The sequence below is a fragment of the Salmo salar genome, chromosome ssa04, assembly GCF_905237065.1.
Source record: "Salmo salar chromosome ssa04, Ssal_v3.1, whole genome shotgun sequence".
Taxonomy (NCBI): domain Eukaryota; kingdom Metazoa; phylum Chordata; class Actinopteri; order Salmoniformes; family Salmonidae; genus Salmo; species Salmo salar.
Genome location: NC_059445.1, coordinates 4,309,308 through 4,334,519, shown reverse-complemented (window position 1 = coordinate 4,334,519; position 25,212 = coordinate 4,309,308). Strand labels below are relative to the sequence as shown.

Sequence of the window (25,212 nt, the reverse complement as noted above, 5' to 3'; positions counted from 1 at the left end):
CAGCCATCACGGGCTAGCTATTTAGACACCCGGCAAGTTTAGCACTCACCAATATCAGATTTACTAGTATAAAAGTTTGATTACCTTTTGTTGTCTTCGTCAGAATGCACTCCCAGGACTGCTACTTCAATAACAAATGTTGGTTTGCTCCAAAATAATCCATCGTTATATCCGAATAGCGGCGTTTTGTTCGTGCGTCCCAGACACTATCCGAAATGGTAAATCAGGGTCGTGCGCATGGCGCAATTCGTGACAAAAAAAATGTAAATATTCCATTACCGTACTTCGAAGCATGTCAACCGCTGTTTAAAATCCATTTTTATGCCATTTTTCTCGTAAAAAAGCGATAATATTCCGACCGGGAATGTCCATTTAGCTGAACAGAGGAAAGAAAACAAAGCTTTCGGTCCACGCAGGCATGAGCCTGAGTCTCACAGTACTGTAACCAGCCACTACTCAAACGCGCTACTTTTTTTCAGCCAGAGCCTGCAATGCCACGATTCAGCGTTTTGCCGCCTTCTGAGAGCCTATGGCAGCCGTAGGAAGTGTCACGGGACAGCTAAGATCCTCACTCTTCAATAAACAGAGACAAGAAGAACGACACCTTGTCAGACAGGCCACTTCCTGCATGAAATCTTCTCAGGTTTTTGCCTGCCATATGAGTTCTGTATACTCACAGACACCATTCAAACAGTTTTAGAAACTTTAGGGTGTTTTCTATCCAAAGCCAATAATTATATGCATATTCTAGTTACTGGGCAGGAGTAGTAACCAGATTAAATCGGGTACGTTTTTTATCCAGCCGTGAAAATACTGCCCCCTAGCCATAACAGGTTAACAAGCAGTCATATAGTTGTCAGTCCGCTACGGACCTGTTTTTAATGTATTATGTATGTTTATCCTGTGTTCCCATTTAATTAGCTAGTAAATAATTAGACCAATTTGTGTAGTACTGAATCATAAGTAAGGCTCTGGTTTTTCCATATGCAAGGAGGTTACAACTGTTCAGTATGATGATATGATACGAGGTTATGATGAATAAGTTGACTGTTTATAGATGTGATATGTAAAGACCTTTTAAAGAGTTACCCAGATGGTAAAGACCTTTTAAAGAGTTAGCCAGATGGTAAAGACCTTTTAAAGAGTTACCTAGATGGTAAAGACCTTTTAGAGTTTAATTCAGGAGATGGTCACTCTTCAAAGAACTGCTCTCGTGGTGCCCCAGATCCTAACTTTTTAATTGTTACATGATTAATTTAATCGGGTAACAATTAAACATAGTTAGTTAATTTGATAAATAACAGTCTTCAGATTAAGTCACCACACTCCAAAAAGCAAGTTCTGCAGGATCTAGTTTTGTCTAATCTTGATTATTGTCCAGTCGGTGGTCCAGTGCTGCAAGGAAAGACCTAGTTATGCTGCAGCTCGCCCAGAACAAAGTGGCATGTCTTGCTCTTCATTGTAATCAGAGGGCTGATATAAATACTATGCATGCCATTCTCTCTTGGCTAAGAGTTGAGGAAAGACTGACTGCATCACTTCTTCTTTTTATAAGAAACATTAATGTGTTGAAAATCCCAAATTGTTTGCATAGTCAACATACACACAGCTCTGACACACACATTTATCCCACCAGACATGCCAGCAGGGGTCTTTTCACAGTCCCCAAATCCAGAACAAATTCAAGAGTGTACAGTATTATACACAGCCATTATTGCATGGAACTCCGTTCCATCTCATATTGCTCAAATAAACAGCAAACCTGGTTTAAAAAAACAGATAAAGCAACACCTCACGGCACAACACCTCTCCCCTATTAGACCTAGATAGTTTGTGTGTATTGATATGTAGGCTACCTGTGCCTTTTTAAAAATGTATGTAGTTCTGTCCTTGAGCTGTTCTTGTCTAATGATGTTCTGTATTATGTCATGTTTTGTGTGGAACCCCAGGAAGAGTAGCTGCTGCTTTTGCAACAGCTAATGGGGATGCTAATAAAATACCAATACCAAATTCAACCATTATTGGGTTCAAATACACATTTAGATTTGTGAACAGCAACAACCACAATCCGTAAGGCACAAATAGCTAAATGAGAGAGCAGCAGTGTGATTCACATCAATGTGCTATGTAGATATCAATAATAAGTGATATCCGTATCGCCGTGGACTACAGCACTGCTGTCATCCTTACCTCCAAGCGTTTATTCAAGTTGGATAATCTTTGGATGCCGACAGCAGTCGCACCATTGGAAGACATAGTTTGGACTGTAGCCTAAAAAAGCCTATTCCTGCTCTTTTCCCGCGATCCATCAAACACATTTGATGTGTCATCATAGTGGTCTCTGACTTGTGGTCAGACTCACTCTTAACAAAGTTAATCTTGCTGTCACGCCCTGACCAGGTGAACTCGGGTATATTGGGTCAGGGTGTGTCATGTTAGGTATTTTTCATTGGTTTGTGTTTGGTTTACGTTTTAGCCTTGTGTAGGCTCTAGGTGGGTTATTTCTATGTTGGGTTCTGTCGATTCCCAATCAGAGACAGCTGTCGCTAATTGTCTCTGATTGGGATCACATTTAAGTTGCTGTTTTCCCCACGCTGTTTGTGGGGTGTTGTCTCTTTGTTTGAGCACGTAACGTATCTGCATTTTTCTTGATTTTTGTGTACATGTTTAATTCCAGTGTGTTGAATAAACATGTGTTCGCTCCCAGCTGCGTTTTGGTCCGCTTCCTCGTCACCAGGCGACGAACGTTACACTTGCGCCTTTTTTCAATGCTGATTTGAATGTCAAACATTTTTTTTTTCTCGCAAACTTCCTTTCTGAATTTTAAATTAATCCTCAAAATAATCATCTAGTTTTTCTGTACATCTGATTACATTATTTAAGCTGGTAACGTAATGGATTACAGTTACCGTTTTTTGTTGTCATCCCTTACATGTAACAGATTACATGTAATCCGTTGCTCCCCAAGACTGAATGTGATATTGTACCCCCAACTGTCCTTTATATATTCTTTATATATACTTGTATTCCCCCATATACTTTTTCAATTGATTTGTTGATAATAATAAATACAAAAAATGAAATGAATTACATTTTTCTTCCCTCACCCATTGCCCTGCAACTCATCATATGTCATGATAGGTTCAATGCATGAAGTGAACAGCTTTGATTTTTCAGAGCAGGGCACTGGTAGAATGTGTTATTTCTGGTGTCCGGTTGGACATTGATAATCAATATCTTAGGCTAAACATTACAGGAGTAGTTCATGCACGTTGATTGACCCGTATGGAGAACGGCGGAAAAGGAGCTATGTGGATCTGTATTATTCATGTTCTAAAGTTGGGATATAAAGAAGAAATGCTGTCAGAGCGGAAGGGCTAGAGAGGTAGCGAGAGAGATGAAGACAAGGCCCCCTATTCATGTCCCCTTTCCCCCACCCTCCTCCCCCTTCTCTCCCCCACCCTCTGATGCAATTCAAGATTTGTAAAAAGTTTTGCCACGTGTCAAGTGTTTGCAGATGGAAGGATTATGTTATTGAAGAGTCTGAATGTAAAATGTTGCAACTGTGGTGGGGGTCATATTTTCCAAATTCCCTGAGTGACCTGTTAGGGGGAAAGAGGTTGAGGTGTCAAGGATCAGGGATGTACAGCAAATCTCCTATGTGGAGGTGGTGAAGAGCATGGAAGAGGCCACAGTTCTGAGGAAGACATTGTGGTGGATGCACTGCAACCAGTTGAAAATGTTATACACCAATCAAGTGATCTGGATACACTTACTGTGAAGAAGGTGGATTTTGTAGCATTTATAAATCAAATCAAATGTTATTGGTCACATACACATGGTTAGCGGATGTTAATGCAGGTGTAGGGAAATGCTTGTGCTTCTAGCCACAGTTATTAGTTGTACTGCACCAAGTGTCCAATAAGTCGAAGAAGCCGAGAAGTTTTTGGGCCTCCAAGAAGCACTGCAAGGACTACTGTCTCCTGGAAATGTCCCTCCATCACAGGATCCTTCTGAGCCTGTTTAGGGACCTGATTAAAACAGAAAAACAGGCTGATTTAGTTTAATTAACATTTCGTTACTGATAGTTTGTATATATACTGCTCAAAAAAATAAAGGGAACACTTAAACAACACAATGTAACTCCAAGTCAATCACACTTCTGTGAAATCAAACTGTCCACTTAGGAAGCAACACTGATTACCAATAAATTTCACATGCTGTTGTGCAAATGGAATAGACAACATGTGGAAATTATAGGCAATTAGCAAGACACCCCCAATAAAGGAGTGGTTCTGCAGGTGGTAACCACAGACAACTTCTCAGTTCCTATGCTTCCTGGCTGATGTTTTGGTCACTTTTGAATGCTGGCGGTGCTTTCACTCTAGTGGTAGAATGAGACGGAGTCTACAACCCACACAAGTGGCTCAGGTAGTGCAGCTCATCCAAGATGGCACATCAATGCGAGCTGTGGCACGAAGGTTTGCTGTGTCTGTTAGCGTAGTGTCCAGAGCATGGAGGCGCTACCAGGAGACAGGCCAGTACATCAGGAGACGTGGAGGAGGCCGTAGGAGGGCAACAACCCAGCAGCAGGACCGCTACCTCCGCCTTTGTGCAAGGAGGAGCAGGAGCAGCACTGGGAGAGCCCTGCAAAATGACCTCCAGCAGGCCACAAATGTGCATGTGTCTGCTCAAACGGTCAGAAACAGACTCCATGAGGGTGGTATGAGGGCCCGACGTCCACAGGTGGGGGTTGTGCTTACAGCCCAACACCGTGCAGGACGTTTGGCATTTGCCAGAGAACACCAAGATTGGCAAATTCGCCACTGGCTCCCTGTGCTCTTCACAGATGAAAGCAGGTTCACACTGAGCACATGTGACAGACCTGACAGTCTGGAGACGCCGTGGAAAACGTTCTGCTGCCTGCAACATCCTCCAGCATGACCGGTTTGGCGGTGGGTCAGTCATGGTGTGGGGTGGCATTTCTTTGGGGGGGCCGCACAGCCCTCCATGTACTCGCCAGAGGTAGCCTGACTGCCATTAGGTACCGAGATGAGATCCTCAGACCCCTTGTGAGACCATATGCTGGTGTGGTTGGCCCTGGGTTCCTCCTAATGCAAGACAATGCTAGACCTCATGTGGCTGGAGTGTGTCAGCAGTTCCTGCAAGAGGAAGGCATTGATGCTATGGACTGGCCCGCCCGTTCCCCAGACCTGAATCCAATTGAGCACATCTGGGACATCATGTCTCGCTCCATCCACCAACGCCACGTTGCACCACAGACTGTCCAGGAGTTGGCGGATGCTTTAGTCCAGGTCTGGGAGGAGATCCCTCAGGAGACCATCTGCCACCTCATCAGGAGCATGCCCAGGCATTGTAGGGAGGTCATACAGGCACGTGGAGGCCACAAACACTACTGAGCCTCATTTTGACTTGTTTTAAGAACATTACATCAAAGTTGGATCCGCCTGTAGTGTGGTTTTCCACTTTAATTTTGAGTGTGACTCCAAATCCAGACCTCCATGAGTTGATAAATTGGATTTCCATTGATTATTTTTGTGTGATTTTGTTGTCAGCACATTCAACTATGTAAAGAAAAAAGTATTTAATAAGATTATTTCATTCATTCAGATCTAGGATGTGTTATTTTAGTGTTCCCTTAATTTTTTTGAGCAGTGTATATATATATATATATTATTTTTTTTTACACCACATTGTTTTCCTTTTTGGATCCTTCTTATCGACCTGTACAGTTGGTGGCGGAATGCACATATCATTGTTGCGAACGCCATTATACCAAAGAAGAAGAAGAAAAGGGTGCGTCTTTTACCTGTTTGGACCGCAACCTGTGAGTTACCTAATACATATTGAAAGTTAAAGTAAAAAGCACCTATGAGGCCGCCATTTGTAGACAACTGGATCATGAAGGTAGCTAACATTTTTGTTTTAATTTAAGATAACAAATATCGTGGTTTATTACAGGTCTAGAGACAAATTGGTTTACATGAGTATAATAATTTCGACAGAACTCAGTGCAGGTTTATTTCTATGGACATGTTATAACGACGTAACGTTGGAAACAAAAGTCTGAGCGAGGCCATGGGCTGCGGACTATATTGAATCAAGATAATTAATGTAAAGTTGTATAAAGGCTGTCATATTCTTAAAGTTATAACATTAAATATAGCTTGTAACCCACAAAAGCTGTAGGCATTTAACTAGTCTACATTTCAGTAAACCACTGTAGCCGAGTTTAGGTTACTATCTAATCTGCGGATGGGAAGCCAACGCATGGTTTTAGAAATAAACACAGCTATAGGCCACATATTTAGGCAATGGTTTGCATACAATAAAAGCCTAATATACTGGCAATTACAGAGAACAAATTAGTTTTGTTATTTATTAACTGCCCCTTAGTGTGTGAAATCATGTAATGTTAGGCCTTTAGTATCCTTTAGTCATGTATCCTATCGATTCCATGTTTTCTACATTTAGGAGGCCATATCTGAACGTCAACAACATCGTAGGATTCCTACTATTTTATATTATTTTATTTAAATCGCTGACTTCTGTTTTTCCACAATAGGAGAACAATCTATGTCTTTCTGTGAAATATGTTGAGCAACAGTAAACTGCCTTGGACTTTCATCCGCCGTCATTTCTGAGGAACCGATGGAAATCTCCTGACGGCCTGGGGAGAGTGAAGAAAATATGGAGGAAGACAGGTAAATTACTCTGACATTAGGCTTATCTGTATTGTTAGTTTATTTCATAATGTCTGTGAAATGTGTCCATTTCAAGTGCAGCTGTTCCAATAATTATAAAACAGCTCGAGGTGTGACACAGCTGGGTGTATTCATTAGGAACCAAACAAGCAAACGGGAAGGGATTTACATGAATATGTCCATTGGGAAACTGTCGTTTGTTGCAAAACGTTTTTCTACGGTGTGTTCTAATTCATACACCCCTGGCAGGTACCGTTGTAGCACACCTGCTGGTGATTACTGCAACACTGTCCCGTTCAGTAGCCAAACGTTGCCTATAGAAATGCCACCAGTAGCCAAGAGTCGACGCTATTTCACATGCTTACTGCGGTCCAAAACGTTTTTTTTATATACATGGAAGTATAAGTGAAATACATCTACACACGAGCTAACGAGAGGGACCTACCTGTATTCGACCAATAGAAACTCTTGTTTTCTTTGCAAAACGTTTTTCTGTTGGTACTGTGTGCACTACTGAATACACCCCTTTTCAGTGGCGTTGATGCACAGCGAGCTCAGCCCCTGAGTGGATGAGTTCAGACTAGAAAATTGGCTCAACTGTCGCAACACTTTTCATAAATTTTGTCAACTTATTTTGTTCAGAAAAGCTAATTTGTATGTATATGTCTACCTGGTTTATGGGTTGTAGAAGGGTCAATATACTGCCAGACAGGTTGGTAGTAGGTATATATCTACCTGGTTTATGGGTTGTAGAAGGGTCAATATACTGCCAGACAGGTTGGTAGTAGGTACAGTATATATCTACCTGGTTTATGGGTTGTAGTAGGGTCAATATACTACCAGACAGGTTGGTAGTAGGTATATATCTACCTGGTTAATGGGTTGTAGTAGTGTTGGGGCACTGGTGTCGAGGTAATTGAGGTAATTATGTACATGCAGATAATAACAGAGAGTAGCAGCAGTGTGGGGGGTGCAGATAGTCTGCGTAGCCATTTTGATTAGCTCTTCAGCAGTCTTATGGCTTGGGGGTAGAAGCTGTTTAAAAGCCTCTTGGACCCAGACTTGGCGCTCCGGTACCGCTTGCCGTGTGGTAGTAGAGAGAACAGTCTATGACTAGGGTGGCTGGAGTCTTTGACAATTTTAAGGGGATTCAAGTATAGGTTTGCTAGCTAGGCCTGTAATAGGACTATATTACTAGTGATATGGACTGGAATAGGACTATATTACTAGTGATATGGACTGGAATAGGACTATATTGCTAGGGATATGGACTGGAATAGGACTATATTACTAGTGATATGGACTGGAATAGGACTATATTACTAGTGATATGGACTGGAATAGGACTATATTACTAGTGATATGGACTGGAATAGTCATATATTACTAGTGATGTGGACTGGAATAGACCTATATTACTAGTGATGTGGACTGGAATAGACCTATATTACTAGTGATGTGGACTGGAATAGGACTATATTGCTAGGGATATGGACTGGAATAGGACTATATTACTAGTGATGTGGACTGGAATAGGACTATATTGCTAGTGATATGGACTGGAATAGGACTATATTACTAGTGATGTGGACTGGGATAGGACTATATTACTAGTGATGTGGACTGGAATAGGACTATATTACTAGTGATAGGGACTGGAATAGTCATATATTACTTTTTGAAGTAGGCTAATGAGCCCATATGCTAAATCAACACTGTCAAAAAGGATAAGGAGCTGAAGACCTCTCCTGCTTCCCCAAATCGGTTTTGTGCAGAAGTTGCAAAAATATAGACACTACTGTCATTTAATTCAGTTTGGAATAGCTCATGTTAGGTCATTAAGGGTTAAAATAACTTGAAACCACATCATGATTTAGCCACATTGTTCCATCATCTCTCTAACTGTTATTAGTTGGTCTGCAGACATATCATCTCTAACTGTTATTAGTTAGTCTACAGACCTATGTCCTACTGGTTATACTGTGTAATGTAATTTACTGGAATGATTTTAATATTTACCTGAATACTATTCTCTGTGTCTGAAAGGCTTTTAGGAGCAGCATCTCCTGCTCCAAGCCAACTCTCCTTGAGAAGTGACCATTCCATGTATCGACCAATCGGATTTACAAATGGTGATCTCAGGTACAGTACCAGTCAAAAGTTTGGACACACCTACTCATTCAAGGATTTTTCTTTATTTTGTGTTAATTTCTACATTGTAGAATAATAGTGAAGATATGAACATAAAATAACACGTGGAATCATGTAGTAACAAAACATGTTAAACAAATAGGCCTATATTACTAGTGATGTGGACTGGAATAGGACTATATTACTAGTGATGTGGACTGGAATAGGACTATATTACTAGTGATGTGGACTGGAATAGACCTATATTACTAGTGATGTGGACTGGAATAGACCTATATTACTAGTGATGTGGACTGGAATAGGACTATATTACTAGTGATGTGGACTGGAATAGGACTATATTACTAGTGATGTGGACTGGAATAGACCTATATTACTAGTGATGTGGACTGGAATAGGACTATATTACTAGTGATATGGACTGGAATAGGACTATATTACTAGTGATGTGGACTGGAATAGGACTATATTACTAGTGATGTGGACTGGAATAGGACTATATTACTAGTGATGTGGACTGGAATAGGACTATATTACTAGTGATGTGGACTGGAATAGGACTATATTACTAGTGATGTGGACTGGAATAGGACTATATTGCTAGTGATGTGGACTGGAATAGGACTATATTACTAGTGATGTGGACTGGAATAGGACTATATTACTAGTGATGTGGACTGGAATAGGACTATATTACTAGTGATGTGGACTGGAATAGGACTATATTACTAGTGATGTGGACTGGAATAGGACTATATTACTAGTGATGTGGACTGGAATAGGACTATACTACTAGTGATGTGGACTGGAATAGGACTATACTACTAGTGATGTGGACTGGAATAGGACTATATTACTAGTGATGTGGAATGGAATAGGACTATATTACTAGTGATGTGGACTGGAATAGGACTATATTACTAGTGATGTGGACTGCAATAGAACTATATTACTAGTGATGTGGACTGGAATAGGACTATATTACTAGTGATGTGGACTGGAATAGACCTATATTACTAGTGATGTGGACTGGAATAGGACTATATTACTAGTGATGTGGACTGGAATAGGACTATATTACTAGTGATGTGGACTGGAATAGGACTATATTACTAGTGATGTGGACTGGAATAGGACTATATTACTAGTGATGTGGACTGCAATAGGACTATATTACTAGTGATGTGGACTGCAATAGGACTATATTACTAGTGATGTGGACTGCAATAGGACTATATTACTAGTGATGTGGACTGCAATAGGACTATATTACTAGTGATGTGGACTGGAATAGGACTATATTACTAGTGATGTGGACTGGAATAGAACTATATTACTAGTGATGTGGACTGGAATAGGACTATATTACTAGTGATGTGGACTGGAATAGGACTATATTACTAGTGATGTGGACTGGAATAGGACTATATTACTAGTGATATGGACTGGAATAGGACTATATTACTAGTGATAGTGACTGGAATAGTCATATTTTACTTTTTGAAGTCGGCTAATGAGCCCATATGCTAAATCAACACTGTCAAAAAGGATAAGGAGCTGAAGACCTCTCCTGCTTCCCCAAATCGGTTTTGTGCAGAAGTTGCAAAAATATAGACACTACTGTCATTTAATTCAGTTTGGAATAGCTCATGTTAGGTCATTAAGGGTTAAAATAACTTGAAACCACATCATGATTTAGCCACATTGTTCCATCATCTCTCTAACTGTTATTAGTTGGTCTGCAGACATATAATCTCTAACTGTTATTAGTTAGTCTACAGACCTATGTCCTACTGGTTATACTGTGTAATGTAATTTACTGGAATGATTTTAATATTGACCTGAACACTATTCTCTGTGTCTGAAAGGCTTTTGGGAGCAGCATCTCCTGCTCCAAGCCAACTCTCCTTGAGAAGTGACCATTCCATGTATCGACCAATCGGATTTACAAATGGTGATCTCAGGTACAGTACCAGTCAAAAGTTTGGACACACCTACTCATTCAAGGGTTTTTCTTTATTTTGTATTAATTTCTACATTGTAGAATAATAGTGAAGATATGAACATAAAATAACACGTGGAATCATGTAGTAACAAAACATGTTAAACAAATAGGCCTATATTACTAGTGATGTGGACTGGAATAGGACTATATTACTAGTGATGTGGACTGGAATAGACCTATATTACTAGTGATGTGGACTGGAATAGACCTATATTACTAGTGATGTGGACTGGAATAGGACTATTTTACTAGTGATGTGGACTGGAATAGGACTATATTACTAGTGATGTGGACTGGAATAGGACTATATTACTAGTGATGTGGACTGGAATAGGACTATATTACTAGTGATGTGGACTGGAATAGACCTATATTACTAGTGATGTGGACTGGAATAGGCCTATATTACTAGTGATGTGGACTGGAATAGGACTATATTACTAGTGATGTGGACTGGAATAGAACTATATTACTAGTGATGTGGACTGGAATAGGACTATATTACTAGTGATGTGGACTGGAATAGGACTATATTACTAGTGATGTGGACTGGAATAGGACTATATTAATAGTAATGTGGACTGGAATAGGACTATATTACTAGTGATATTGACTGGAATAGGACTATATTACTAGTGATATTGACTGGAATAGGACTATATTACTAGTGATGTGGACTGGAATAGGACTATATTACTAGTGATGTGGACTGGAATAGGACTATATTACTAGTGATGTGGACTGGAATAGACCTATATTACTAGTGATGTGGACTGGAATAGGACTATATTACTAGTGATGTGGACTGGAATAGGACTATATTACTAGTGATGTGGACTGGAATAGGACTATATTACTAGTGATGTGGACTGGAATAGGACTATATTACTAGTGATGTGGACTGGAATAGGACTATATTACTAGTGATGTGGACTGGAATAGGACTATACTACTAGTGATGTGGACTGGAATAGGACTATATTACTAGTGATGTGGACTGGAATAGGACTATATTACTAGTGATGTGGACTGGAATAGGACTATATTACTAGTGTTGTGGACTGGAATAGGACTATATTACTAGTGATGTGGACTGGAATAGGACTATACTACTAGTGATGTGGACTGGAATAGGACTATACTACTAGTGATGTGGACATAGGACTATATTACTAGTGATGTGGACTGGAATAGGACTATATTACTAGTGATGTGGACTGGAATAGGACTATATTACTAGTGATGTGGACTGGAATAGGACTATATTACTAGTGATGTGGACTGGAATAGGACTATATTACTAGTGATATTGACTGGAATAGGACTATATTACTAGTGATGTGGACTGGAATAGACCTATATTACTAGTGATGTGGACTGGAATAGGACTATATTACTAGTGATGTGGACTGGAATAGGACTATATTACTAGTGATGTGGACTGGAATAGGACTATATTACTAGTGATGTGGACTGGAATAGGACTATATTACTAGTGATGTGGACTGGAATAGGACTATATTACTAGTGATGTGGACTGGAATAGGACTATATTGCTAGTAGTGATGTGGACTGGAATAGGACTATATTACTAGTGATGTGGAATGGAATAGGACTATATTACTAGTGATGTGGACTGGAATAGGACTATATTGCTAGTGATGTGGACTGGAATAGGACTATATTACTAGTATTGTGGACTGGAATAGGACTATATTACTAGTGATGTGGACTGGAATAGGACTATATTACTAGTGATGTGAACTTGAATAGGACTATATTACTAGTGATGTGGACTGGAATAGGACTATATTACTAGTGATGTGGACTGGAATAGGACTATATTACTAGTGATGTGGACTGGAATAGGACTATATTACTAGTGATGTGGACTGGAATAGGACTATATTACTAGTGATGTGGACTGGAATAGGACTATATTACTAGTGATGTGGACTGGAATAGGACTATATTACTAGTGATATTGACTGGAATAGGACTATATTACTAGTGATGTGGACTGGAATAGACCTATACTACTAGTGATGTGGACTGGAATAGGACTATACTACTAGTGATGTGGACTGGAATAGGACTATACTACTAGTGATGTGGACTGGAATAGGACTATATTACTAGTGATGTGGACTGGAATAGGACTATATTACTAGTGATGTGGACTGGAATAGGACTATATTACTAGTGATGTGGACTGGAATAGGACTATATTACTAGTGATGTGGACTGGAATAGGACTATACTACTAGTGATGTGGACTGGAATAGGACTATACTACTAGTGATGTGGACTGGAATAGGACTATATTACTAGTGATGTGGACTGGAATAGGACTATATTACTAGTGATGTGGACTGGAATAGGACTATATTGCTAGTGATGTGGACTGGAATAGGACTATATTACTAGTATTGTGGACTGGAATAGGACTATATTACTCGTGGTGTGGACTGGAATAGGACTATACTACTAGTGATGTGTCACGGTTGTCGTCGGTGAAGGAGGACCAATACGCAGCAGGTACGTGTATGCTCATCTTGAGAATTTATTAACTTCAAAAAATGAACGTACAAAATCACAAAACAAAAAGAACGAACGAACAACTACAAACAGTCTGGCTAGCATAGGCTCAACACAGAACAATCACCCACCAATAACACATACAAACACACCCTAATATATGGGACTCTCAATCAAAGGCAGATAGACAACACCTGCCTTCAACTGAGAGTCCCAACCCCAATCAACCAAACATAGAAACACACACACTAGACTAACCATAGAATTAACTAAACATAAACCAAAACCCGGAAATACTAAATCAAACACCCTTTACACAAACACACCACCCCGAACCACATAAAACAAATACCCCCTGCCACGCCCTGACCAAACTACAAAACAATTAACCTTATATACTGGCCAGGACGTGACATGATGTGAACTGGAATAGGACTATACTACTAGTGATGTGGACTGGAATAGGACTATATTACTAGTGATGTGGAATGGAATAGGACTATATTACTAGTGATGTGGACTGGAATAGGACTATATTTGATTTGATTTGAATTTGATATTACAAGTGATGTGGACTGGAATAGGACTATATTACTAGTGATATTGACTGGAATAGGACTATATTACTAGTGATGTGGACTGGAATAGACCTATATTACTAGTGATGTGGACTGGAATAGGACTATATTACTAGTGATGTGGACTGGAATAGGACTATATTACTAGTGATGTGGACTGGAATAGGACTATATTACTAGTGATGTGGACTGGAATAGGACTATATTACTAGTGATGTGGACTGGAATAGGACTATATTACTAGTGATGTGGACTGGAATAGGACTATATTACTAGTGATGTGGACTGGAATAGGACTATATTACTAGTGATGTGGACTGGAATAGGACTATATTGCTCGTGGTGTGGACTGGAATAGGACTATATTGCTCGTGATGTGGACTGGAATAGGACTATATTGCTCGTGGTGTGGACTGGAATAGGACTATATTGCTCGTGGTGTGGACTGGAATAGGACTATATTACTAGTGATGTGGACTGGAATAGACCTATATTACTAGTGATGTGGACTGGAATAGGACTATATTACTAGTGATGTGGACTGGAATAGGACTATATTACTAGTGATGTGGACTGGAATAGGACTATATTACTAGTGATGTGGACTGGAATAGGACTATATTACTAGTGATGTGGACTGGAATAGGACTATATTACTAGTGATGTGGACTGGAATAGGACTATATTACTAGTGATGTGGACTGGAATAGGACTATATTACTAGTGATGTGGACTGGAATAGGACTATATTACTAGTGATGTGGACTGGAATAGGACTATATTACTAGTGATGTGGACTGGAATAGGACTATATTACTAGTGATGTGGACTGGAATAGGACTATATTGCTAGTGATGTGGACTGGAATAGGACTATATTACTAGTGATGTGGACTGGAATAGGACTATATTACTAGTGATGTGGACTGGAATAGGACTATATTACTAGTGATGTGGACTGGAATAGGACTATATTACTAGTGATGTGGACTGGAATAGGACTATATTACTAGTGATGTGGACTGGAATAGGACTATATTACTAGTGATGTGGACTGGAATAGGACTATATTACTAGTGATGTGGACTGGAATAGGACTATATTACTAGTGATGTGGACTGGAATAGGACTATATTACTAGTGATGTTGACTTGAATATGACTATATTACTAGTGATGTGGACTGGAATAGGACTATATTACTAGTGATGTTGACTGGAATAGGACTATATTACTAGTGATGTGGACTGGAATAGACCTATATTACTAGTGATGTGGACTGGAATAGGACTATATTACTAGTGATGTGGACTGGAATAGGACTATATTACTAGTGATGTGGACTGGAATAGGACTATATTACTAGTGATGTGGACTGGAATAGGACTATATTACTAGTGATGTGGACTGGAATAGGACTATATTACTAGTGATGTGGACTGGAATAGGACTATATTACTAGTGGTGTGGACTGGAATAGGACTATATTACTAGTGGTGTGGACTGGAATAGGACTATATTACTAGTGATGTGGACTGGAATAGGACTATATTACTAGTGATGTGGACTGGAATAGGACTATATTACTAGTGATGTGGACTGGAATAGGACTATATTACTAGTGATGTGGACTGGAATAGGACTATGTTACTCGTGATGTGGACTGGAATAGGACTATATTGCTAGTGGTGTGGACTGGAATAGGACTATATTACTAGTGATGTGGACTGGAATAGGACTATATTACTTGTGATGTGGACTGGAATAGACCTATATTACTAGTGATGTGGACAGGAATAGGACTATATTACTAGTGATGTGGACTGGAATAGGACTATATTACTAGTGATGTGGACTGGAATAGGACTATATTACTAGTGATGTGGACTGGAATAGGACTATGTTACTAGTGATGTGGACTGGAACAGGACTATATTACTAGTGATGTGGACTGGAATAGGACTATGTTACTAGTGATGTGGACTGGAATAGGATTATATTACTAGTGATGTGGACTGGAATAGGACTATATTGCTCGTGGTGTGGACTGGAATAGGACTATATTGCTTGTGGTGTGGACTGGAATAGGACTATATTGCTCGTGGTGTGGACTGGAATAGGACTATATTACTAGTGATGTGGACTGGAATAGGACTATATTACTAGTGATGTGGACAGGAATAGGACTATATTACTAGTGATGTGGACTGGAATAGGACTATATTACTAGTGATGTGGACTGGAATAGGACTATATTACTAGTGATGTGGACTGGAATAGGACTATGTTACTAGTGATGTGGACTGGAATAGCTTGTAAATGCTTCATGAGCTCAGTTCAACTGTCGTACTCCATCAGAAACCAAAATATAAGCTTGTTTTACTCCAATGTTTGTTAACAACTGAATCGTCAACAAACATTGTGTAGCTTCATAATATGGTTAACTTTCATTTTGATGTCATGGATGGTCAGTCCAGTCCATATTTCTTCAACCCCATCCCTAAATTGTTCGTCCAAAAACTGTGTCAGCTTTCTTGTTGTTTGAACTACAGATTCTCCCTTTAAAAATTTAGATCCTGTCAGGAATCATGTTAAAACCTGTTTTAAGACTAAAAATAACTAGGTTTTAGGATGATGTTAAGACACTGCTCAGACAAGCTCTGAGCCAGGAGTAAAATTAACTAATATAAGTTTATCTCAGCTGATAATCACAACAGTTTGAGGTACTGCAAAGGAAAGATGGTGATGACACTTATTGACATTGTTGCAAATGATGAGGAATAACCAATCAGGATGAGGCATCGCCAACTGTGAACTCTACAGCACACTTTAGACAACCACAATGAATGTGACTGGACATCAAATGTTTGATATAATTTTCTCCTGACACGATAACTTTGCCTACTCTTAATTATTGTCTAATATGTTTCCATGAATAACCTTTTTTTAACCAATTCTGATGGTTGTTAAAAGCAGAATTTTGACAATATTACCGTTATACATCACTCCCGTTTAACAACACCAAATAGCTTGGGCACAGTAGGCATCAAGCCACTTACCGATTAATTTTGCGTACAATGTTTGAAAGGTATATTAGCATAAGCCCTAGATTCCTTCAATTGCCCAAATTAGACATATTTTTTAACATTGCGATGTTGCTCTCCAAATGGATAACTTGAAGTCACATGATGTAAGTAATTCAATAATCCAAGGAAAAATTGGTTTATTTATCAGCCTAGTGGTTATAAGTATTTAGGCATCATGTGAAATCATTCTCAAAAGCGCAAGTAGTTCTGTATTCTGTATTATTTATGGATCGATCATATAGAAATATCCAAATATTTGTGTTTCTGTCCATTTAGAAATATACAAACAGTCAACATGAAAGATGGATAGGTATTATATCCTGCATATTCACACAATGACAAAACCCTCCTTGATCTTTCCACAGTGGTAAACAGGAGAGGGTGGGGTCACCGTGTCTGTCCATGAAGAGTGATTGGTCCATGGACAGGCCCATTATGTTTGGAAAAGGTGCCAGGTAAGTGAAGAACCTGACATAGAAATAACAGCCGATAGAAGATTAGTGTTCTACAAACAATGATGAATAAGTAATTGGGGTTCAAAATGAAAGAAAGAACAACATTTATCATTCATAAACAAAATCCTTCTCGGGATACAGTACTGGTAGCTACCTTAACAATACTTTACCTTCTAGACAGACAGTACTGGTAGCTACCTTAAAAATACTTTACCTTCTAGACAGACAGTACTGGTAGCTACGTTAACAATACTTTACCTTCTATAAATATACAAATATTTATGTTTCTGTCCATTTAAAAATATCAACATAAACTCAGCAAAAAAAACATCCTCTCACTGTCAACTGTGTTTATTTTCAGCAATATTAACATGTGTAAGTAGTTGTATGAACATAACAAGATTCAACAACTGAGACATAAATTGAACAAGTTCCACAGACATGTGACTAACAGAAATGGAATAGTGTGTCCCTGAACAAAGGGGGGTGGGGGGGGTCAAAATCAAAAGTAACAGTCAGTATCTGGTGTGGCCACCAGCTGCATTAAGTACCGCAGTACATCTCCTCCTCATGGACTGCACCAGATTTGCCAGTTCTTGCTGTGAGATGTTACCCCACTCTTCCACCAAGTCACCTGCAAGTTCCTGGACAATTCTGGAGGGAATGGACCTAGCCCTCACCCTCTGATCCAACAGGTCCCAGATGTGCTCAATGGGATTGAGATCCGGGCTCTTCGCTGGCCATTGCAGAACACTGACATTACTGTCTTGCAGGAAATCACACACGGAACGAGCAGTATGGCTGATGACATTGTCATGTTGGAGGGTCATGTCAGGATGAGCCTGCAGGAAGGGTACCACATGAGGGAGGAGGATGTCTTCCCTGTAACGCACAGCATTGAGATTGCCTGCAATGACACCAAGCTCAGTCCGACGATGCTGTGACACACCGCCCAAGATCATGACACCTCCACCTTCAAATCCATCCCGCTCCAGAGTACAGGCCTCGGTGTAAAGCTCATTCCTTAGACGATAAACGCGAATCCGACCATCACCCCTGGTGAGACAAAACTGCGACTCGTCAGTGAAGAGCACTTTTTGCAGGTCCTGTCTGGTACAGCGATGGTGGGTTTGTGCCCGTAGGCGACGTTGTTGCCAGTGATGTCTGGTGAGGACCTGCCTTACAACAGGCCTACAAGCCCTCAGTCCAGCCTCTCTCAGCCTATTGCGGACAGTCTGAGCACTGATGGAGGGATTGTGTGTTCCTGGTGTAACTCGGGCAGTTGTTGTTGTTGCCATCCTGTATCTGTCCTGCAGGTGTGATTTTCGGATGTACCGATCCTGTGCAGGTGTTGTTACACGTGGTCTGCCACTGCGAGGATGATCAGCTGTCTGTCCTGTCTCCCTGTAGCGCTGTCTTAGGGGTCTCACAGTACGGACATTGCAATTTATTGCCCTGGCCACATCTGCAGTCCTCATGCCTCCTTGCAGCATGCCTAAGGCACGTTCATGCAGATGAGCAGGGACCCTGGGCATATTTATTTTGGTGTTGTTCAGAGTCAGTAGAAAGGCCTCTTTAGTGTCCTAAGTTTTCATAACTGTGACCTTAATTGCCTGCCGTCTGTAAGCTGTTAGTGTCTTAACGACCGTTCCACATGTGTATGTTCATTAATTGTTTATGGTTCATTGAACAAGCATGGGAAACAGTGTTAAAACCCTTTACAGTGAAGATCTGTGAAGTTATTTGGATTTTTACGAATTATCTTTGAAAGACAGGGTCCTGAAAAAGGGACGTTTCTTTTTTTGCTGAGTTTTATTTGTGTTTCTTTCCATTTAGAAATATGCAAATATTTATGTTTCTGTCCATTTAGAAATATACAAACAGTCAACATGAAAGATGGATAGGTATTATATCCTGCATATTCACACAATGACAAAACCCTCCTTGATCTTTCCACAGTTGTAATCAGGAGAGGGTGTGGTCACCGTGTCTGTCCATGAAGAGTGATTGGTCCATGGACAGGCCCATTATGTTTGGAAAAGATGACCGGTAAGTGAAAATTAGCTTCCACATTCCTGTAAATCTTGTAGGTTAGCCCCTGTATAATAGTGAGTCTTTAAAACAGCTTCTATATTCCTGTAAATCTTGTAGGTTAGCTCCTGTATAATAGTCTTTAAAACAGCAACCACATTCCTGTAAATCTAGTTGGTTCGATCCTGTATAATAGTCTTTAAAACAGCAACCACATTTCTCTACCACATTGTGTACAGTGAGCTGACAGCCAGTCTACTGACAGAGGACCACTTCAGATGTTCAGTGTGTACAGAGGTTCTCAAAGAGCCAGTCTCCATCCCATGTGGACACAGTTACTGCAGACAGTGCATTGAGACCTACTGGAACCAGCCTGACCAGACAGGAGAGTACGACTGCCCCCAGTGCAGCAAGAGATTCAGAACACGTCCTGACCTCCTCACTAACTCAGCCTTGGAGAAGGTGATTGAGAAACTCCACCAGGCAGGGTTCAAGGTCCCTGCTCTTCCCAAGTACTGCTACGCTGGACCTGGAGATGTGGCCTGTGATCTCTGCACTGAGAAACAGCTCAAAGCTGTGAAGTCCTGTCTGACCTGCACTGCCTCCTACTGTGAGAGCCATGTCAGACATCACTACACCGTAGCAGCTCTGCAGAGACACACCCTGGTGGAGGTGACTGGAAACCTGGAGCAGAAACTGTGCCAGCTGCACCACAGAGCTCTGGAGGTCTTCTGTAAGACAGACCAGGTTTCTGTTTGTCTGGTGTGTGCCTTGCAGGACCACAGAAACCATGATGTCATAAAGAATGAGAGAGATACTGAAGAGGTGGGTGTGTCTATAGTCTGGACCAGTGTGTGGTAGATAGTGAAGAGGTGGGTGTGTCTGTAGTCTGGACTAGTGTGTGGTAGATACTGAAGAGGTGGGTGTGTCTATAGTCTGGACCAGTGTGTGGTAGATAGTGAAGAGGTGGGTGTGTCTATATTCTGGACCAGTGTGTGGTAGATAGTGAAGAGGTGGGTGTGTCTGTAGTCTGGACCAGTGTGTGGTAGATAGTGAAGAGGTGGGTGTGTCTATAGTCTGGACCAGTGTGTGGTAGATAGTGAAGAGGTGGGTGTGTCTGTAGTCTGGACCAGTGTGTGGTAGATAGTGAAGAGGTGGGTGTGTCTATAGTCTGGACCAGTGTGTGTTAGATAGTGAAGAGGTGGGTGTGTCTATAGTCTGGACCAGTGTGTGTTAGATAGTGAAGAGGTGGGTGTGTCTATAGTCTGGACCAGTGTGTGTTAGATAGTGAAGAGGTGGGTGTGTCTATAGTCTGGACCAGTGTGTGTTAGATACTGAAGAGGTGGGTGTGTCTATAGTCTGGACCAGTGTGTGTTAGATAGTGAAGAGGTGGGTGTGTCTATAGTCTGGACCAGTGTGTGTTAGATACTGTAGAGGTGGGTGTGTCTGTAGTCTGGACCAGTGTGTGTTAGATAGTGTAGAGGTGGGTGTGTCTATAGTCTGGACCAGTGTGTGTTAGATAGTGTAGAGGTGGGTGTGTCTGTAGTCTGGACCAGTGTGTGGTAGATAGTGAAGAGGTGGGTGTGTCTATAGTCTGGACCAGTGTGTGTTAGATAGTGTAGAGGTGGGTGTGTCTGTAGTCTGGACCAGTGTGTGGTAGATAGTGAAGAGGTGGGTGTGTCTATAGTCTGGACCAGTGTGTGTTAGATAGTGTAGAGGTGGGTGTGTCTATAGTCTGGACCAGTGTGTGTTAGATAGTGAAGAGGTGGGTGTGTCTGTAGTCTGGACCAGTGTGTGTTAGATAGTGTAGAGGTGGGTGTGTCTATAGTCTGGACCAGTGTGTGTTAGATAGTGTAGAGGTGGGTGTGTCTGTAGTCTGGACCAGTGTGTGGTAGATAGTGAAGAGGTGGGTGTGTCTATAGTCTGGACCAGTGTGTGTTAGATAGTGAAGAGGTTGGTGTGTATAGTTTCTTCTTGCCACCAGGACATTGGACAGTATATTAAACATAGTGAGGCAGTGGGTTAAAAAGTGACATGTTTCAGTTTTATTTTGCATTTTATTTTATTCAATTTTAACAAGCTCAAGTTGAATGTGCCTTTCCTGTCTTTCAGTAAGTTTTAGTTTAATATAATATATTATATTAATGTTGGCTGTAATTGTCTATCAAGGAAACCACCAAAACTCAGGAGGAACAGATTGCCTCCAGGCTGGAAGCTAGACTCCAGAGAGAGATCACGATTCTACAACATAATACAGAGGAGCTTCCTGCTGACAACTCTGAGCAGGTACCATTTAGATACTTTACCTTCTAGACATACAGTACTGGTAGCTACCTTAACTATACTTTACCTTCTAGACATACAGTACTGGTAGCTACCTTAACTATACTTTACCTTCTAGACATACAGTACTGGTAGCTACCTTAACTATACTTTACCTTCTAGACATACAGTACTGGTAGCTACCTTAACAATACTTTACCTTCTGGACATACAGTACTGGTAGCTACCTTAACAATACTTTACCTTCTAGACAGACAGTACTGGTAGTTACCTTAACAATACTTTACCTTCTAGACATATAGTACTGGTAGCTACCTTAACAATACATTTTACATTTACATTACATTTTTAGTCATTTAGAGACGCTCTTATCCAGAGCGACTTACAGTAGTGAATGCATACATTTCATTTCATGCATATTTTTTTTGTACTGGCCCCCCGTGGGAATCGAACCCACAACCCTGGCGTTGCACACACCATGCTGGCGTTGCAAACACCATGCTCTACCAACTGAGCCACAGGGAAGGCCGATATACGTACACGTTTGTCATGGTTGTCGAAAGGAGCAGACCAAAGTGCAGCGTGGTTGTAGTTCCACATTTTATTCAATCCGTGAAACTTTGCAATACATAAATAACTGAATTGACAAAACAATAAACCATGACGCAGAGAGAAACAAACACTACTCAAAATATAATAACCCACAAAACCCAGGAAGAAAAACCCCTACTTAAATATGACCTCCAATTAGAGACAACGAGGACCAGCTGCCTCCAATTGGAGATCACCCCAAAAAACAACAACATAGACATAGAAAACTAGAACTAAACATAGATATGGAAAACATAGAACAAAACACACCCCTTGTCACGCCCTGACGTACTCTACCATAGAAAATAACATCTTACTATGGTCAGGACGTGACAACTTTACCTTCTAGACATATAATACTGGTAGCTACCTTAACAATACTTTACCTTCTAGACAGTACTGGTAATTACCTTAAACAATACTTTACCTTCTAGACAGTACTGGTAACTACCTTAACAATACTTTACCTTCTAGACATACCGTACTGGCAGCTACCTTAACAATACTTTACCTTCTAGACATATAGTACTGGTAGCTACCTTAACAGATTAAAATAATAACTATTTATATCATCTCAACATAACTATTTTTGTGCCTGTTGTAACTGGTAGCACCGCTACTTTGATACACTTTCCTCTTAACTTTCCTGTCAACTCTCAACTATTTCCGTCTGTTCTTATCATTTTAATATCAGTTCAATAAAATACAGAAAAGTGTCATCTCCCACTATCCTTTATTGAGTAACTTCAAGTGATGACGTGTTCCTCAGAACGTCAAGAACACTACCATTGAGCTGAACAATCCTGCCAAGCATTTCTGCAGAGGCCTGACTGAAGGTGAGTTACATTACTGCTGCTGAATGACTACCTTTAGACCTGTACCACAACATGTTATCATGTGTTTTCTGTGATTGTCAGACTGGACAGCAGACAGTGTTGTGGTGGCTGCCCTCGGTCGTCCTTTAGACCTGTACCACAACATGTTATCATGTGTTTTCTGTGATTGTCAGACTGGACATCAGACAGTGTTGTGGTGGCTGCCCTCGGTCGTCCTTTAGACCTGTACCACAACATGTTATCATGTGTTTTCTGTGATTGTCAGACTGGACATCAGACAGTGTTGTGGTGGCTGCCCTCGGTCGTCCCTTAGATCTTGGGATGTTGTATGACTGCCGCAGTGACTCATTTTGTTCAGGTACCGTATGCTTTTCCAGTTTAAAGACTTCAAAGTATTGAGGATGTAGTTATTGTTTAGCTCATGTACCATATGTGTGTAGAGTGCATAGTTTAAAGACAACTGTTTTATCTAATGTTTAAAAGCATGGACTGAGTCAGCGCTGGGCTAGCAATGGTATCCATTTTGTTGAGTGCTGGACTTTATAGTTTGTCTTGTGAATAGTTCATATTGTGAAATATGTATTATGATATATTGTGAAGTCCTGCAGTGAATGTAATATTGTTTTATCTCCTTAGATGTCAGTCTTTGGGATAACAGTACAATAGCCTTCATGCGTCAGTCTCTACCGCGGCCTCTCACAGAGGTGAAGTGTATTGAAGGAGACTCCCTTCAGGACAGATTCAGGGCTCTGGATGTGACCACTCCTCTCAGAGCCAGTGTCCTGTCTGGACTGGTGGAGGTTGGTGGTGCTGCTGGATACCTGAACCATCCTGTTCAGTCCACACTGCAGGACCGGGTCACTCTACAGTACAGAACCACTACCAGACTGGACATGCTCAGTCACAGGGTGCTTCAGGAGGAGACAGACAGAACACAACGAAAGGCAACTCATGTGGTCATGGCTGTCCTCTATGGAGCTCAAGCATTCTTTATCTTTGACAGCAAACAGATCAGCGGACAACACAGTGGTGCAGGAGAGGCGGATATGCACAATGTTGTGAAGAGGATGATGCCCACCTTCAGTGCAGATCAGATCTTTTCCGGCTTGAGTGACGATGAAAAACCAAACAGTTTGTTGTATCAGTGTACTCTCTACAGTGATGTAGACCATATCAATGGCTCCATGACGTGTGACAGAGCTCTGCAAGTCTATGAAACTCTCCCGAAGCACCTTGGACAGCAAGGAGAGAAAGCAGTGCCTCTGTACGCATGGCTCTATCCTCTGAAGAATCTGGGACATTCAGTTGAAATCATGCTCCTATTGTTCACCAAGGCAGAGTGTGTGCTGGACCATCTGAGGCAGGCCACCATGAGATGCCAGGAGATAATGACAGACTCCACCAATAGTTGTGTGATGAAATGGTTTCCTGATCTGACGTATAAACTGTCTAGATTATCAGAGCTTCTGCAGAAGTACTGGTCAGAGTTTAAGAGAGAGCTGTCCATGGCAGTAAAGACCATGAGAGAGAGTGAAGGGGTGGATGAAAACCGACTGAGAGACATTCTCCAGAACCATGACCAGTCTCCGTTCTGTCCTCAGTCCGTACAACTGTGGCTAAACAACAAGGCAGCGGAGGTGAAGGCTCTGAATGTCTGTAAAACAAGAAACATCCCCATAATGAAATCACAGGAAGAGCTGGACGGTGTCCTCAGATCCTTAAAGGACAGGATACTGTGTTTCACTCTGACCTCCCTGGAGGATGAAGATCCATTCCTCTCCACCATGGAGCAGCACAAACACTCTGTACCAGAGAACACAATGAACCAATCTGATCTCACTGGACAGCAGGAGACACACTATGTACAAGAGAACATCGTGAACCAATCTGATCTCACTGGACAGCAGGAGAAACACTATGTACAAGAGAACCGTG

General features: G+C 40.9%; 1 protein-coding gene across 1 annotated transcript; it reads left to right on the top strand.

Annotated features, from left to right (window-relative positions):
* Positions 1–5,839: 5,839 nt before the first annotated feature.
* Positions 5,840–25,211, top strand: LOC106597133 (stonustoxin subunit alpha; the record flags this gene model as incomplete). The annotated part of the gene is made up of 11 exons (XM_045717603.1): positions 5,840–5,928; positions 6,587–6,725; positions 8,772–8,867; positions 10,745–10,840; positions 17,447–17,536; positions 19,496–19,585; positions 19,807–20,392; positions 21,737–21,853; positions 23,211–23,277; positions 23,543–23,635; positions 23,914–25,211. Coding segments are annotated over exons 2-11 (2,547 nt in total), but the record flags the coding sequence as incomplete, so codon positions are not given.
* Between the last annotated feature and the right edge of the window lies 1 nt (position 25,212).